At 35.9% G+C, this 18274-nt stretch overlaps 3 protein-coding genes and 1 non-coding gene across 4 annotated transcripts; 2 read left to right on the top strand and 2 right to left on the bottom strand.

Annotated features, from left to right (window-relative positions):
- Positions 1-1023: 1023 nt before the first annotated feature.
- LOC119986814 (inositol-3-phosphate synthase) lies at positions 1024-4152 on the top strand. Its single transcript, XM_038831512.1, has 10 exons — positions 1024-1340; positions 1445-1513; positions 1684-1819; positions 1964-2211; positions 2318-2544; positions 2645-2760; positions 2889-3065; positions 3162-3350; positions 3455-3517; positions 3783-4152. Exons 1-10 carry the CDS (start codon positions 1153-1155, stop codon positions 3900-3902), a joined length of 1533 nt encoding a protein of 510 aa, XP_038687440.1. The 5' UTR covers positions 1024-1152; the 3' UTR covers positions 3903-4152.
- A 910-nt stretch (positions 4153-5062) lies between these two features.
- TRNAA-AGC lies at positions 5063-5135 on the top strand. The gene has a single exon. It is a non-coding gene; the product is annotated as a tRNA-Ala (tRNA).
- Positions 5136-9931: 4796 nt separating this feature from the next.
- Positions 9932-11100, bottom strand: LOC119988447 (FCS-Like Zinc finger 6-like). The gene is made up of 2 exons (XM_038833493.1): positions 10745-11100; positions 9932-10344 (listed from the first exon to the last, which is right to left on the bottom strand). The coding sequence occupies exons 1-2, from the start codon at positions 11011-11013 to the stop codon at positions 10203-10205; spliced, it is 411 nt and encodes a 136-aa protein (XP_038689421.1). The 5' UTR covers positions 11014-11100; the 3' UTR covers positions 9932-10202.
- A 4180-nt stretch (positions 11101-15280) lies between these two features.
- Positions 15281-18051, bottom strand: LOC119988432 (probable glucan 1,3-beta-glucosidase A). Its single transcript, XM_038833474.1, has 8 exons — positions 17768-18051; positions 17551-17670; positions 16852-17058; positions 16611-16766; positions 16370-16539; positions 16127-16276; positions 15702-16054; positions 15281-15622 (listed from the first exon to the last, which is right to left on the bottom strand). Exons 1-8 carry the CDS (start codon positions 17936-17938, stop codon positions 15441-15443), a joined length of 1509 nt encoding a protein of 502 aa, XP_038689402.1. The 5' UTR covers positions 17939-18051; the 3' UTR covers positions 15281-15440.
- Positions 18052-18274: the final 223 nt, after the last annotated feature.

The raw sequence follows: 18274 nt of genomic DNA, 5'->3' as shown, positions 1-18274 counted from the left end.
AAGGAGACTCTTTAATCTGAGCCATAGGATTGTATCAATGGTTCAGATTTAAAAAAATTTCACAATTTCACAAACGGGTAATTTCAGCCCCCCAATCCCTTTTTTGATATTGGTAAGAAAGTTGTGGAGAGAATTGTACAAAATTGACAAAACAATAATTTCCATTTATAATTATTTTTTTAAAAAAACAGTGACTCATAAATCATAAGGCAGACCAAGTACGTACAACGACATTATCCACATGTATGATGTACCATGCAGATACCCAAATAAAATAATTAATTAATATTTCTCCAGAACGTACTTGACTATTCACTTTATGGACCCCACTCGCAAAACGACAAGCCACTTTTTTTGTAACTAGTTAAAACGGTCACCAGAAAGGTCTGTTGGCGGTTGAAAAACAATAATGTTCACGCGTCTGCTCAGCGAGTGTATATAACTGCAATACTTCTCCACTGGCAAGTGTACACACATGCATGTGCATCTGTGTACATTTGGCCAATTTGTTTTCCCGGACCTTAAATTAGATTCGGTTATTGTTCGATTTGTTTGTTCAATTTGAATCAATTAGAGTTTGATTAATTAAGTATGTCTAAAATTCAATTAGAGTTAGAGTCCGGACATGTAAATATTTCTTAAACGCGTATTATTATCTAACTCAAAATCAACTCAAAATCGATTTTTTTTTGTCACCCCTACATGCGAGCCATTTGTGGGATTTCCCTCGCACCGATGATAGGTTGGTCATTCTATTTTATCATGCCACGCGTCATCAAGTTGATCATTCTCCTGCACGTGTCAAATCCATACGTGCGGTGCAATGGCTCGCTCGATGAGCCTAAAACTCGACTCGTGCCTTTCTTTTCTTTTTTTTTTATATATATTTTTTTATTTTCTGATTTAATTGCATGGCCAAGATTTGCCAGAGAGCAATCGCCAACTTGGTATGCAGGGGATGGAGCCACGTATTGACACCAAGGGAGGCGTTTCTTCTATATATACACCCGCATTGTTGGCTAGGTGAAGACGCGCAGAGATTTGAGATTGAGAGGATAAGCTTAGTCTTCTTGTTTGGCTCAGTTTCCTGCGAAATTCAAGTGGCTTTCGCCTCTCTTTTTCTCTCTATCTCTGTATCTTTTCTCAGCGAAAATGTTTATTGAGAATTTTAAAGTTGAGAGTCCTAATGTGAAGTACACAGGGACGGAGATTCATTCTGTATACAACTATGAGACCACAGAGCTTCTTCATGAGAACAGGAATGGTTCATATCAATGGACTGTTAAACCCAAAACTGTCAAATACGAATTCAAGACCGACACAAGTGTCCCTAAATTAGGGTTTGTAGTTTGTACCCTTTTTATTTTACATTTCTGGGTTTCATTTTGTTCGATTGAAGGTTTATTTTTATCTGGGTAAATTTTGAATCTTTTGGTATTGGCAGGGTTATGCTTGTGGGATGGGGAGGAAACAACGGTTCAGCCCTTACCGGTGGTGTTATTGCAAACAGAGAGTAAGTTTTCTTCAATTCTGTATTAAAAAAATTTGGTTTTTGGTTGTTGAGATTTTGTGGGTTTATATTAAATTGGATTTTCGTAGAATTGTCTATGCAAAATTTTGTTTGTATTGGATTTTTTAAAATTAATCTAAGATGTGGGTCATATGAATCGTGGTTGTTTTCAGAGGAATCTCTTGGGCAACCAAGGACAAGGTGCAGCAAGCCAACTACTTTGGCTCACTAACCCAGGCATCATCAATTCGAGTTGGGTCTTACAATGGAGAAGAGATTTATGCTCCATTCAAGAGCCTTCTTCCTATGGTATCTAATAATTCACTGGAATGTTTTTTTTCTCTTTTCTGGGTATCTGAAGATTGATTTTTGATTTGGTAATGTTTATATTCTTTGTTGGGTATCTGAAGATTGATTTTTGATATGGTAATTAAGTTTTCTCTAAATATACAGGTGAACCCAGATGAGATAGTGTTTGGGGGTTGGGATATAAGTGACATGAATCTGGCTGATGCCATGGCCAGGGCCAAGGTTTTTGATATTGATTTGCAAAAGCAACTAAGGCCGTACATGGAACATATGGTCCCACTCCCTGGAATCTATGACCCTGATTTCATTGCTGCCAATCAAGACTCGCGTGCCAACAACGTTATCAAAGGCACTAAGAAAGAACAAGTTCAGCAAGTCATCAAAGACATTAGGTACCCTTAAGTACCTTTTGATTGACATAAAAATCAAACACGTTTAGTTGGGTTTTTTAGCTTCTAATGAAATTAATGTGTGATGGGTGTCTTTTGTGTTTATTAGGGAATTCAAGGAAAAAACCAAAGTGGACAAGGTAGTTGTGCTGTGGACTGCCAACACAGAAAGATACAGTAATGTAATTGTGGGCTTAAATGATACTATTGAGAATCTATTTGCTTCTATGGACAAAGATGAAGCTGAGATCTCCCCTTCCACCTTGTATGCTTTGGCATGTATTCTTGAGAACATTCCTTTCGTCAATGGAAGCCCACAGAACACTTTTGTGCCAGGTTTTGCCTCTTATAGATTCCCTTTCAATTCTATATAAAGTAAGATGTGCCACTCTTTCAAACTCTTAACATGTTTACTTTTGTTAAATATGCAAAACAGGACTAATTGATTTGGCCATAAAGAATAACAGTTTGATTGGTGGAGATGACTTTAAGAGTGGTCAGACCAAGATGAAATCTGTGCTGGTTGATTTCCTTGTTGGGGCTGGCATCAAGGTACTGAATTTTTGAAGTCTTGTGAGACTATCTTGTCAAAAAAAGATTGTGAGATGTTATTTTTTTACCTAAAATGATGATTACATTGATGGGATTGGTTGTAAACTTTTGATTGTGCTGATTTTTAGCCAACATCAATTGTGAGCTACAACCACTTGGGAAACAATGATGGCATGAATCTCTCAGCACCCCAAACCTTCCGCTCAAAAGAAATCTCCAAAAGTAATGTTGTTGATGACATGGTTGCAAGCAATGGTATCCTCTTCGAGCCCGGTGAACATCCTGACCATGTTGTTGTCATTAAGGTAATATAGTCTTCAACCTCTCTTCTGTACAGATTGTGTGAGAAAATTATGAATTCGATTATTTTTTCTGACATTCGTGGATGGTGTAATTTCTAGTATGTGCCGTATGTTGGAGACAGCAAGAGGGCTATGGATGAGTACACATCTGAGATATTCATGGGTGGCAGAAACACAATTGTGCTGCATAACACATGCGAGGACTCGCTCCTGGCTGCACCCATCATCTTGGATTTGGTCCTCCTTGCTGAACTCAGCACCAGGATCCAGATCAAAGCTGAAGATGAGGTATAAATGCAATCCCATATTTTCTTTACCCGAATGAAATGTTTCCTTTATGGATATGCTTTCAAACAGAAGTATTAATGTGAATTGGTCTTAATTTTTGTCAGGGGAAGTTCCATTCCTTCCACCCTGTGGCTACCATTCTCAGTTACCTCACCAAGGCCCCTCTTGTAAGTCCAATGCATCAACTCCTACTCCATGTCGAGACTCTGCTTGTGCAATTTGAATATGCAGTTAATTCTAACTGTAAAATATACCCTTGTGCATAAAGTGAAAAGGGCAACAAAATCATTATTAAAGAAGACTGTTTTAGTCAGAAAAGTAAGAATTGAAGTCACTGCAATCATGAATGGGATATCTAGAGAGAATCTCTTGGTTTTTCTAGTAAATCAAACCTTAAATGTGCCTAAAATTTGTCTTTGTTATGCGAAACAGGTTCCACCAGGCACTCCAGTGGTGAATGCACTGTCAAAGCAGCGTGCAATGCTTGAGAACATACTGAGGGCGTGTGTTGGTCTGGCTCCTGAGAATAACATGATTTTGGAATACAAGTGAAATTATTATCGAATGAGGGAGAAAGAAGAGTGACTGCAAGCAATTCTTTGATTATGTATTCCCTTCTTCTGTAGACCTGTGGTGAATAGTTTTATATAGTTTTCATAGATGCAATGCTGGGTGGTGTTGAGTGGTCATAGTGTTTCTATCTATCTTTTTGAATGGTGCTCATAATTATGAATATATATGGAGCAAGCATCTTTTTGTGATGAAAATTATAAATAATAAAAACAAAATTGTGTTTCAGCAAGAGATGTTTACTTTACTTGACATCTGAGGATTAAACGTTTCTCTTCCAAACTTCATCAACTGATATGGCACTGCTCCCCCTCCATTTTCCTTCAATGGCGTAAAATGTGTATGGTGCTGTGTTGTCATTGTTCTAAGAAGAATACAATTCTCTCTTCATTTACTTTGTGGGTTTGGTACTTGGAAGCTGGAACCACAGTGGAAGGTTCACAACCACAGGTTAAGATAGGCCTGATGGGATAACATGTAAGATAAGTGGTTCTTGGTTGCCTTCTTGGGGTTTGAAATACCAGGTGGGCCTTTATCTTTTTTCCAGATAAGACTATAAGAGAGTCCTCTGTAGAACCTCCAGAACTTTCTTGTAATAAACCATTTTCAGTCACTGATGGAGTGGCCATTAATACGGGTGTGTGATTGATTGGGTGTTGCACAAAAGAGAACAATAATTCATCTATTGACACCCACTTGTTACAAACATAGAATTCACACTTACTTTGTTCTTATAGTAAGTGTTCGAGTACATTGAACTCTTCTGGAAACGGGGAGTGAAGGTGTTAGAAATCCACGTCCCAAATAATCAATTATACGTTTTGGGATTCTGGTTCTCGTTAATATGTCGGATTACTTCACGGGTTTCTTCCTTCTAAACTGAGTAAATGGGCTAAACCCAACTCATCAAGTTAGAAAAAAAGACATAGTTAATTGTTAAGAGTGAACTTGTCCTTCTAAAAAGGAAGAAGTCATTAGCATTAGAAACACTACAGGGGCATACCTGGCCGACTACAATACATATCAGCGATAGCGAAGCCAAGCAGGATTGAGAAGTCCTAGCCTGCCCCAGCTCTTGATAAGTACGTGATCCTAGTATATGACATATTTTAACGAGGATATCGTTTTAACAAGCATCAAACGGGGATGTAGCTCAGATGGTAGAGCGCTCGCTTAGCATGCGAGAGGTACGGGGATCGATACCCCGCATCTCCATAATTCATTTATAAAAACCTTGCATGATTTTTTGTGCTTGTACGGCCCACAGAAAGTCCAAATCCAGCTTCATGGATTGGGCTCCAACATCGCGGCCCATGATCATTCTGTCCTTATTGGCTTTGTTTGTAATATTTGGGCTTGTACGGCCCACAGAAAGTCCAAACGCAGCTGCATGAACTGGGCTCCAACATTGCGGCCCATGATCGGCTTTGTTTGTAATTTTTTGCGCTTCTACCGCCCACAGAAAGTCCAAATCCAGCTGCATGGACTGGGTGCGGCCCATGATCATTCTGACCTTATTGGCTGTGTTTGTTTCATTTATTTTTTAATGATTGGCTTCTAATTCAAATTTCAAACAAGTGTCATTAATTTAACCCAGACCATATCCACAAGTAAAAATTTCATGGCACAAATATACAAATAAAATAGTGTAGGAGAGACATGACATATTATATGCTTCCTTGATTTCTGGGTAAACAAAACATTTGGCAATTCACATTAATTCCAACAACATCTCTACAAGGTTATTAGTTTTGTCCATACCTCTTGGCTTTTTCAATATCAGCACCCACATAAATATAATAATAACAGTTGTAACAATATTATTATTATTATTATTATTACTAATATAATGCATGTCACACAACTTGCCAGAGTTAAGTAATATTATGATTGATGTAATAATCTATATAATAATTAAATAACATGAGAAACTCCCAAGAAGAAGGTGACTAATTAGTTATGCTTAGTAATAATTAATCATTTTAGTGGCAAGAAGTTCCCAATCCTAGGCAGGAAGCATGGGCATTGCCTGATAACTAAAACACCAACACCACTGATTGTGCCTTTAAAAGCTTTTTGAAAGCAGCCAAGTGGAACAAGACACCCAAAACCCATTTGTTATATCTTATTATTTTTATAAAAAGCTTATTATACTTTAAGCATTGCATTATTTGTCACAACATATATATATATATATTAGGACAACTGGAGAGCCATTGACCTGTTACTATGAAAATCACAAAGAAATCTTTGGAGCTTTGATGTTCAAGATTTTCTGACAATTTATTAGGCCAAATTATTTATTTATATGCATTGGAATCTGAGATGACCTATCAGGAGAGTTGAGAGGGATATATATATATATATATATAGTATTTAATTTACTATTTTGGTATTCTATCATAGAATATTGGAGATTATTTGCGAAGCAGTAGCAACAACAACAAATAAAGATTAATTAGCTGCAGGAACCTGACTACATTTGCTTGATGCCGAACCTTCAACAAACGTCTTTAAGCATAACTATATCAATTATCATACTAATAAAAAGGCTTATAAACCAAGTTATTGGGGTAGTCATGCCTACACTGCACACAAATAAATGTTTCGCTTGATCACACCATAAATTGGGTCGAAATTCAGCGTGTGACCACGAGAGATATATTGCTCTCAATGACAATCGAATTTAGGATATCCCGAATTTATACGGTTTGACCCCAATGAAATTCATGATCATCAACCAAACTATCACCCAATGGTTTTAATAAAACCCTTAAAATGCAAATCCTTCTGTGAAAATCTCATCTTTGGAGAAGAAATAGTAAAGTTTAAAGGTCTTCTTCCCTATCCACATCAACTCCATGACTAAGATTCATAGTCAATGATTTTTGTATTTTTACATGATGAAACCCAAAATAACGTACAGCAATTTTATAGGACATACAGGAAAATCCAAGAATTTAATAACCCAATTTCAACATATCTGCGTCAACAAATTTTGAAATTGTCAAAAATAATCCAAAGCTTAATTGAATTTTTTTTTTTTTGGCTCACATCTGTCTGGGGTTCCACCATCTCTATTGGATTCACACTTATAATATCCATATAATAGCTAGGTTTATACCAAAATGATGTGGGACTTTTTACAAATCTTAACACCCCGCACTTGTGCGGTTATGTGACACCCAACAAATAGACTATACGATAGGGACGGAGGGACTTGGGGACCAGGGGTCTGGGTCCCTGATTTTTTTAAAAAATATTTTTATATATAATATTATAAATATTTGACTATATAAAAGAAGGGGATGAGATATTTATTACTTGAATATTAGTAATCCTAAAATTTTTTCAGGTGCATAACCTGAATCAAAGGATTCATGGTGTGCTAGTTATGCCTTTTTTTGTAAGTAAATGTCATTTATGCATTGAGTAATACTTTTGTTTTTCATTTTGATTATGCTATAATCAATCAATGAGAAATTAGGTAATTTTTCAACATATAACCAAAAAAAATCTAGATATTGCCCCCCCAAGCCCCCTCAAACTTTTACCCGACCCCCTCATATAAATTTCTGGCTTCGTCCCTGCTATATGGGACACAATTAGGGCGAAAGCTTGCATGAAGCACAACATAGATGCTATCCGAAGTGTTTAATATAGAGAAGTCGGATCCACAGTCCGGTGCATTCAATCTAATTTAACAATTTATTTTTACCTATCAATCATTTTTTTATGTTAAAAATGAAAAGAGAAGATAATCTACACAAACAAAAACCCAACGAAAGCAAAAGAAAAATAGCAAAAAAAATAAAGAGTTGTAGCTCTCATTATATATTTCACAATCATGACAGGTATTATTGAATTGGATGTCAAGCCAACTTTTATTAGTAATATTTTTCTCCTTAATTAATTATTAATTAAATGTATTTGAAGTAGACACACTTGAAGGGAGAGGAAATTCTTGATGGCTGGATCGACTACCCGACTAGTATATAATTATATACACATACATACATACATGTATGTATACATACATACATACATACATACATATATATATATACATATATATATATACATACATATATATATAGTAGAGGTCCTAGAGTAGTGGAGGTGGTCCTATGGTGACAAAAAAGGATGGGGACTTTAAACATACGAATTAACAAACAAACACCAAGACCAACTAGCATAAGATATATAACAAAACAGAACCCCACATCAATCAATTAACAAAACCCTCCAAATACATCTCTTTAATTTCATTTCTAATTTATTCCCAGAAAACAACGTATGCTGTGCATAATTTTGAATAAGATAGACAGAGAATTATTCAACTCTTTATCGTTTTCCTATTAGCTTGGTATGGTCAGGGGCGAAGCCATGACATACTATGAGGGGAGTCTCAGGGGCGGATAAGAATTTTATGTTAGGATAGACAAAGGTAAGTGGGATTTGGAGGCAATACCCCAGGAATTTTGTTTTGGAATCTATTAATTGTACATTGAAAAATATGAAAAATAATACTAAAAATGAAATTTTTATAAACTAGGATAAATAATAATTATCTCATATTTTCTTGTTTCAACCATGAGTATGATTTTTTACAATAAGGGGATCTAAATAGAAAATTCAGGGGGACTTTTCTGTGGAAGAGGCTTCGCCTCTAGGTGTGATATTTAAATATCTCTTTAAAAGTTGTATAGTTTCTTAAAATCTATTAATTTTCCATTCATATCATTTATACAATATTCTAACAATCCCCCAACATAGCATGAACGACCTGTTAAGGGTAAACACCGAGCCCAACACGTAAAAATTAAAAGTTTGTTAAGGGCGAACGCCCAAACTTCTCAATGGATACTCAGTATGTAGAAAATTCGAAGAAATGAGAGTTTCATTTGTTACCCAAGACCTCATGTTGTAATACCATCTTATAATTTGTTATTTTGTCATTTAATCCAATAAATTAACTCGTTAGGTTGAGATATTTCACCTCATTTATATAATATTCTAATATGTTACTTTAAATAAAAAGATATTGAAGCAATATTATCTGAGGAATCAAATCAAGTTGTGTAGTAAGCATGAGCTGTGTGAAAAGGTGGTAGCAGTAGAAAGAGAATCTTACGAAAAACAAAAGAAAGTGATGAGTGGTAATTGCATCATCACCATCAAACTGAAAGGGACCAGCACTGCAACTTGAATACGTGTTTGGCAAATGACGTTCTAAAGGGAAGAAGAAAAAAAGTTAAAAAAAAAAAACATGATGGGTGCTCTTTCTGTTAACACGAACAAAGTCGTGCGGATCCGATATATTCACGCAAATCAAACAACTCAAAAACGGACAACGCTTTCTGCTACTTAGTGCTTCAAACACATCGCCTCCTCACCACCTCTCCACTCCTCAGTCACAAGGATTCTCTCCTTCCAAGAGAGATATGGCATACGTAAGCCCCACTACTCATGTCTCTCTAGCTATATCAGCGACTTCAACACTTCCTCAAATCTCAATCCCAACTTTAAAGATATCACTTGTGTGTAGTTTTCTGTTAGGATTGGTATAATCAATCATGAATCAACCCTAAAAGTTGATCAAGTTTAAGATTAGAAATCTTTGATTTTGTTTGGTATGTTTGTTTTTCATGTGTTTTATGTTTTTATTTTTTGGAAAATAGAAAACGATGTGAAAATAGTTAAAATCACTTAGAAACATTATACGAAAAAAATAATATGTGAAAATACTAAAATTAGTTTTAGCTAATTTTTAATTAACTAAAAAATAATATGTGAAAAAATTCTTAATTCGTCACCTAATAATTTGTAATCAGTAATGAATCACATAGATATTTCGTAATCTGAAAACTTTTCCTCACTTTATACTTAAAAGTGATATAGGAATCCAATGTGTCCCAAAACAAAAAAATAAATTACAGGAAAAATAATAAGACTGAAAGATAAATTCAAAGGAATAAATGGAGAAACTAGAAATGAAAAGTCGAAGAAGCTTGAGAAGATAGATAGATAGATTGAATGGATTGTCCATACTTGGTACAACAAAATTAAGAGAGATTGTGATCATTTAATTAATTTACCCCACCTCCATACACATAATACCAGCACCACCCACTACTGTTTTTTCACATCAATATATATATATATATAGTGGGACAATAATTAATGGAGGAAATGGTGTTTGCTTTGGAATATAATGTGTCTCTTTGACTCTCCCAATATACATTTATTTTTCTTGTTGCACAATCTCATCTCCAATGCAAATTAAGTATGAGCGATGCAGCTTCGATATATGGTGTCGCTCTTATTACTAGTAGATGGTGATGCATGTCCACTAGTCTCTTTTCTCTCGTCTTGCTTCATCTGCTGTTCTCTGCACTCCAAACTACAAAACGCTGTGTCCCCCCTATATATACAACAGATAGATATACCCACATCTATTAATTTCATCAAAATAAAAGGATGTTCATGAAATTGAATATACTAGCAGTTAATGATAGAAATCACAACACTTGGTATGCTAGTCATACACAAGATTTAATGATCCACGAATTCATTTGGATTTTGTGCGTTCAACTCAGCCGTTGGAATAACTTGGATACCAAGTGCTTTAATCTTTATCATTTTCGACATATTGAAGGCAACAATCTCTACTAAAAACAACAAAAATATTAAGGATTCTAGTATTTTTTGTCTCAGTTACTATAAATGTTTAGATGAACGTCATGTGCGTTCATCTTTATATTTGGGATAACTGGGAGAGAAAATACTGGAATCCGTAAGATTGGTGGGAAAATGATTGTTACCTATACATGTAAATGTCACGGCCAGGTGTGAGGCGGCGTTTACAAAGACCACAAGTTCTCAAGAAGTGTGAAGTCTCGGCGAAATCACTGGAGTTTCTCCTCTGTAGGTTTACTCTCGGTGACACCATCGCCATCAATCCCATATATGCACCATCACCATGATCGGACGATGGTTCTTGTCGCTCCACGTTGTTGGGAAGATCAACGTTGATCCCCGTCATGCTCGTTGTTCTTCTCATCGGAGGTCGTGGACGCTTCCCTAACAACATCTTCTCTCTATCTCTATCTTCTTGACTTGCGTCTGTACAGAGAGAAAGTGAGAGAGTAAGAGAGAGAGGGATGGAGTGAGAACGGGAGGTTTGGAAGCAAAGATAAACGGGGATGGGAGTGAATATGGGCCGTCGATTTTTTATTGCACAAGATCCTAACTTGTCTACGTCACCCTCTTCAATGCTAAATTGGGCCCCACATACCAATTATATATCTTTTTTTTAATTATTGCATATTATCAATAATTGTATATTCACTCTCTCACTGATATCTGAGACTCCCCAATTCGTTTCAAATTATAGAGTGTACAATCTGAATTCAATGATTTGAGAGATATGTCACATCACATTATATTTGTTTTTCAATTTTTAAAATTTGAGTGACATTTTTTTCACTATTAGGGTGCGTTTGGTATGAGGGTAAGAATTTGGGGGTATAATTTGTTACCCATGTAAATATTACAAGGGTAATAATAATTATGGAGAATAAGTGTTACCCTTGTTTGGTAAAGAAGGGTAAAATTTACCCAAGTATTCATTACTTTTATTTGTTACGACTATACATTACTGGTGTAATACCATTACCCTTGTTTGTTATTATTGTAATGAACCAAACTAGAAAAAAGTGAGATTATGTTTTTTATTATTACGACTATCATGTACCAAAATTTTAAAAATATAGATACATATGCATATATATACACACAACCAGACATATATATATATATAATAACAATTGTTAACAATTTCAACAAAATAATATGATAACATTCAAATCCATGACAAAGATGTAACACAAGAGTAGGGGTCATCATTTGGCCCGTGGGCCTAGGTCCGAGCTCGGCCATGCCCGACCCCTTGGGCGGGCATGGGCTCCATTTTTTGGGTCAGCCCAACCCGAAGCCAGACACCTCAGGCCAATTTTGGCTCAGCCCGAGCCCGACCCAAGCCCGACATTATTTATTTTTATATATATATAATATGTATATATTTATATCTGTATACATAGCCTTGACAATCAGTGAATCAGAGCTTTCCCAGTTACTTGAACGACTTTTTTCTTTCTTTTTTTATGTTTTTTTTTTATTTTCCAACCCGTCCACTGTCTGCTAACCCAACTCGATAAGGGATGGGCTCTGGGGTAGGCCCGCCTACGATAGTATCAACTCACGAGCTTGCACTCAAGCGCGTGCACTCTCATTGAAAGCACCAATAATGAATACTCCCCACACGGGATGGGAGCCCAAGTCTAGCATCACAAGTTTGAGCTTAACTCTCTATTGAAAACCCAGGTTGACAATAGAAGGTTTGTCATCCCTTATAAACTAGACTTCAAATCCACCATCTCCGATGTGGGATTCTCATCAAATTCCTCTCACTCATATTAAGATAAACAAAATTCAATGTATGATGAAAATATACCCACGTACGTATTAGTACCAGATGGAGTAACTCTGCAATTCGTATCTAATGGTGTAGGAATAGTCTGAAATGGTAATATGGGGTACAAATATCTAGCAGAATAATGTGTCACACCTCCTAAATCGTTGGATGCGAATTCGAGACTTTGGGAGAATGCAGACCCCCTTGAATTCATTAGTGACATGATCGGAATATAATTATACGAGGAGTTTAATAAATTTTGCTAACTAACACATAAATATATGGATGTAATCATTAATTAATTAATCCAAGAGGAAAGTTACCATACGTCATTTGTGACATTATTTTATGACGGACATTATGTAGTGGAAGTGTGACTAATAATACTATGATTTTTTTTCCACCATTCAAGGAAGGAATTTGATGTAAAAAAAAGAATACTATTAGTAATTATTTCCCCAGTTGAATTTGATTAAATTATTGATGTCAATGTGATCACATACTCCACCACCATTACACACACTGAATTTCTTTTCCAAATGTACAGATTGGTCGAGTCTCTCATCTGTTTTTTTTTTTTTGTTGTTGTTCTCCAATGTCGAGTGTTCATCCCGACGTAGTCACTTAGGTGTATTGTTGATACCAGGAGGGTTTAGGTTTTTCATTTGTTTTGTTGGCTTTTATGTGGTTGATTCCAGTTTATACTCCATCTTCTACGGCAACTCGACTTCCAAACAATTATGTTTGGACTCCATTTCAACATGAATGAATCTATAAATCTATCCGATCTATGACCTTTTGTCAACCATCATTGCATACAACTTCAAAAGGGATGAAATTTGCTAGGAATCCAGGGAGGTGTGAAGTGTAAACCACTCAAAATGAAAAAATACAGACAAAAAAAAAAAAAAAAATAATTTGTACTATTTTATTGATTTGGTAGATAGGGTGAGTTGAACTTGGAACAAGACATGAACACTCAGGGACACACCATATCTTTCCAATCCTGTACATATATGTCTTATATTGTCTGTCATAGGCATATCCGTACAAGTAAATAAAGAATAAATCCAAAAGTTAGATTTTATTTGCAAATTTAAACCTCGACTAACATTTATCATATGCTTTATTGTTTCCTTAAAAACAAAAAAAATTTTTGTTAAATATATATTTATTGACATATGTTGCTTTATCTTTAATAAAATTCTTGACTTACAAAAATTGGAAGGCAGACAGGGCAGGTTTCGTTTACCTGCTCCGACTCACATTTTTTTTTAAAAATATATAAAATTTTTAATCTAAAATTAAAATTAAAATTTATGTATTAATAAAAATAATCCTGAAAGTCTCCAAAATGTGTCATCAAGTGGATTTTTTAATAATGATTTTCACGAGAACCTAAGAATTTATTCATAAGGATCATGGTTGTAAAATTCTTTCAATTTAAAATTATTACTATTAGTGAAAATTGAACTTAAGCACTCAAATTGAAAATCATAAACCTAAACCACTAAAGCAACATGATTTTGTGCCACTCCGCCGGCTGAATCGATTATAGAGCATATCAATCGTCTAACCGGTAGGATTCCGATCCCAATATTTAAAACACTTATTTTTAATATCATTTTCAAGACTGGTTGTATAATTATTGTTTTTGTACACTTTATATCAATTATTGGGTCGTGGGCCAGGGGCCCATGGTTTTCTTTATCATAAGACGCCCAACAAAAAAAGGGGCAGGGCACTTAAAAACAGCCAATCAAGGTATGTGGTGTCGTCATGACATGGACCCACCAATCAACATATAATGTCGACATAGTTGTCATGCTTCCAGTTGGCACCCTCTCTTCTCCAATGTCATCCTTTTTTTTTATAGGCCATAAAAAAAAATCTACATTACTATTATTTTTTAATAATTATTTAATCATTAACTTATCTATTTTCATTGACATGTTAATTATATTTTAAAAAAAAAAGGACTAAATAAATCAGGTTATGAAAAAAAGAGAGCAACATTAGCCAACACCTGAGGAGTGGTTAGATGCAGGTTTTTTTTTTTTTATCTTTAGAGGCAAGTCATGCGAAGTCTGGAGTAGCGTTTTAAGAATTTTTTAAAATAAACAGAGCTGTAAATAATTGATGTTTCCTACCAACATCAAAGCAAAGATGGACAAAGTAGCTATAATGGCTGCTGCATAAAAAGACCAGAGTCAGTCACTCCCACTACCAGGTTTATGAGAGCAGAACTAAAAGGTTATGTGCACTCATCACTCACATTACCTTCCTGTTCCTCATTCACTCACATAATTCCATGTGGCAAAAAAAGAAAGCCCCTCCAAAAATGAAAAAATTTAATTTTGTCAATGGTGGCAAACACAAATGACTCATGCATTCCTAGCTTGCTACTACTCTAAACCAGAATTGACAGTGGGAAACACAGCAGCATTGGGCCCATAGAGAGAGGCCAAACAAAATCTTAGGCCCAAGGAAGAGCTAGGTTCCCATGAAGCCAGTTTAGCCCAAGTTATTGTGTTTTTTTTAACAGAGAAAACAATATCATATAAGCTTGTACTTTGACATCCAATATAGGCCTAAACTAGGGTTGTTAGGCCCGTCCGCACAGAAGTTTCTCACCTGACACAAACACATTCGACATCAAAACAAGGAAACACTCGTGTCAAATTTTCAAGCCGAATACAACAATCTACAAACAACTCATGATATCTAGACCGACAGAGCAAAATGTGAAAAATGTGATCAGTTTGTAGAATGTTGTTTGTGTTTCAGGACCAGTAAGTTCTGTAGATGAAAGTGATTCATTACATGGGTGATATTAGATGATGTGATGTAGTTAGTACAAGAAAATTGTTAAATGTAATCCATATATAGTATGTTTCTGTATTTATCATATATTAAGAAATATACTTCTGTTTTGGCCCTGCCTACACAGCAAGAGTCCTCAGGACTTGCTTTATTTATTTATGGCCAAGGCAAGAGAGAGTAAACTTGAAAGGCATATATGATTCTTGGCTTTAATATGAACTCTAGAGCTTTATATAGTTATTCTCAATCATCCACTTGAGGCTCCAATGGTTTTGTTCACATTTAGAAGCCCAATATGCCCACCCAAAAGTGGCGCGGCCATAGACATCCAGTTGAGCTTTGGCAAATCTCTGGTAATCTTGCTTGGAAGCCCCATTATTTGCAAATTCTCCAGTCCATTCTCCTGCATTTTTTTTCCCAAATCAAATTATTCCTTATAAGGTCTCACAACATTAAGCAAATGAAATATGTATGAGACTTACCAACAAAACTGAGAGGGCCATTACTTGTGGTCACCTTTGCAAGATCCGAAGATCGCGTATTGTAGATGTAATCGATGTTCTGTTGTACATTCTTGGCACTAAACTCATCTGAGAAGAGATTATAGTAATGCACATCGATAACGACATTGCTGAGACCGGAGGCAAATGAGATGAGCTCCCTTGGATCTGCTGGTCCTAAACGGTTTGATAGTATCACATAAGCACTTGATGTGTACTTCCTAACAGCATCATAACCTGCTCCGTAAAATTTCTTCAGGTTTTCCAGGGTCACACCGGGTGCAAGAGGCTCGTTCATCAACTCGATTGCTATAAGACTTGGATCATTTGCATATCTGCATAAACCAAAATTACAGAATGATGAATTCAGTTCATTGCATTAGCTCAGAAAATGCAAGATCATAGACCTTTTGGCAAGAAAGTCGATAACATCCACGGTCTCTTTTATGTTGGGATCTCCCCATTCTTGGAATCCATCTCTGGTACTACTGTGATCATTTCCATTTTGTGAACCTTGTACTGCATGCAGATCCACAATTATCTTCATTCCATATTTCCTACAAAAGATTTTAATTAAACATGGTAACTAGCCTCGTTTACGGTTGGAGTTGATTGTAGTCCAAGAAATTCGAGTCCTAGATAATTCTCACCCTGCCCATTTGAAGGCATTGTCCAAGGCTTGCAGGGAGCCGCCAACAAAAGGCTTTGGTGGGTTTGGATCTTTGGCTATCCACCACCCAACTGGAATCCTCACTGCATTCAGACCATTTGATGACATGAACTGGAAATCCTGCTCTGTGATGTATGTGTTCCAATGGTCCTTCAAAACAAAACCCATTTAGACATTAAAACAAACACTTGGAAGACAAATGAAGTAGCTAGTACCCTCACCCGCATGACTTGAGGGGCTTTGTCCGGGCCGTAACCATTTGTGATTTGGTACTCTCCTTGCAAGGTTCTGACAATTGTCATGATAAAGACAGAGGGATTACTATCTTCCCATCCAGAGCCACTATAGTCGGCAGTAAGCAATGTATCTGATTGTACCTAATAATGTCATTTTGGAGCAATCTGATTATCATATGAAGCTATGAACAAGATGAAAATGGCAATCAAGGAATTAAGCAGTTACCTGGATGAATTGCCCATTAGATGCTTTGATTTTAACTTTAGAATTTTTGTTGTTTTCATTCCTCTCTGTTGAAAAAACAATCTGAAAAGTTTGAGGGAAGCCAGCAGTATCTGAACCTGCTACAATTCTGTTTGTATAATCTTTCAATCCAACAAATTGCTTGGAAGACACTCTGAAATTGAAATGTGTTTCGTTGATCCTCCACAACTGCAGACCAAAATAAACAACTCTTTATTAGTTTTTTTTTTTTTATCAAGAACAAACAAGTACTATAAGAAATTATCAGAAATCCCATCCCACTTAGTTTGAGACAAGCTTGAGTTTTTTTAAAATTGTCAAGATGTAGGATTACAAGTCTAACACTTGTCCGTAACACTTGTGAAATGGGTTATGTCAAACCCAACAAGTGGATAGGTAGAGACTCGGATGGGTGGACCCAACAGGTGGACAATAGAGACCAGTCCCATATCAAAAAACTCAGCCCTCTCAAAAAAACAATTATTTTATGTTTTGTGTTTATTGATTCATTATGTTAACTGGCGCACACGACTTTGTTTATTTGCCCGTCTCACACTACTTGAGCTTAGAAAATACTTTTGTTGATTGAGAGAAACTTATGCTTTTCTCCCACCGATGTGAGTGAGATTATAAGTCTAACAAATTCACTAATTGAAGCACTAAAAAGATTTTAGAACTAACCCTGAAAGTTTCCCAGTCAGAGGCAGAGGAGCGATTGGCAACAACAATGGTACCTCCCCCATTTTCTGCGCAAATGTACTTCTGAAGCTTTGTGGACTTGAACTGCACTTGGGTTCCATCCTACATTAGACAAAAACAACAAAAGTTCAATCAAATCATCAAAAATTTCTAGAAAAATACAATCTTGTCAGCTGGTATTAAGGTTGTTCAAAAGTACCAAAAGATTATTTTGTGGTATATCATTAAAGCGAGAAGGTTTCATCCAACCCTCAGTCACAAGCCAGTTCCCTAAATTCACAGCTTTTAGCGGTAGTTTGGTCTGTGCAAGTGAAGGAGAAAAGAAGATGTAAGAAATGAAGAGAAGGGTTAAGTAGGAGTAGGAAGCCATTTGTGCTCTCTGTTTGAGAATTGGTAACTGCCTGTGCACATATAAATGCAGTATGTGTGCATTTGGTAGGTTGAGTCGAGATTAACAGAGTCAGCCTACTTTAGTTTGATGAATTTGGCAGATCTTGATCTTGCCTACCACTGTGCCAAACAGACTATTTGTAGAAGAGAAGTGGTTTCTTCATCCCCTATTTTAGTAATTTCACCTACCAATCATTGGTTTGTATTTTTTTATGTTTGATTTGATATTTAATTCTTTTAATTTGCACGCGACTTGATATTAGATTCACATTCTCAAAATTGGTTTTTCCACCCTCTATAATTAGTTTTCTCACCT

The sequence above is a fragment of the Tripterygium wilfordii genome, chromosome 3 (assembly GCF_013401445.1).
Source record: "Tripterygium wilfordii isolate XIE 37 chromosome 3, ASM1340144v1, whole genome shotgun sequence".
Lineage (NCBI taxonomy): Eukaryota > Viridiplantae > Streptophyta > Magnoliopsida > Celastrales > Celastraceae > Tripterygium > Tripterygium wilfordii.
This window is presented reverse-complemented; position numbering and strand designations above follow the sequence as displayed.

Bases quoted from the DNA above. Each gene is read 5' to 3' on its own strand.
- LOC119988432 (XM_038833474.1), bottom strand. From the start codon at position 17,938: ATGGCTTCCTACTCCTACTTAACCCTTCTCTTCATTTCTTACATCTTC. The intron at 16,540-16,610 runs GTGAGGGTACTA...TTTGTTTTGAAG, and splicing joins AAGCCCCTCAAGTCATGCGG to GACCATTGGAACACATACAT. The intron at 16,055-16,126 runs GTCTATGATCTT...TGGTTTATGCAG, and splicing joins ATCGACTTTCTTGCCAAAAG to ATATGCAAATGATCCAAGTC.
- LOC119988447 (XM_038833493.1), bottom strand. From the start codon at position 11,013: ATGTTGTTAGGGAAGCGTCCACGACCTCCGATGAGAAGAACAACGAGC. The intron at 10,345-10,744 runs GTAACAATCATT...TTGTATATATAG, and splicing joins CGTGACATTTACATGTATAG to GGGGGACACAGCGTTTTGTA.
- LOC119986814 (XM_038831512.1), top strand. From the start codon at position 1,153: ATGTTTATTGAGAATTTTAAAGTTGAGAGTCCTAATGTGAAGTACACA. The intron at 1,341-1,444 runs GTTTGTAGTTTG...TGGTATTGGCAG, and splicing joins ACAAGTGTCCCTAAATTAGG to GGTTATGCTTGTGGGATGGG. The intron at 2,761-2,888 runs GTACTGAATTTT...GCTGATTTTTAG, and splicing joins TTGTTGGGGCTGGCATCAAG to CCAACATCAATTGTGAGCTA.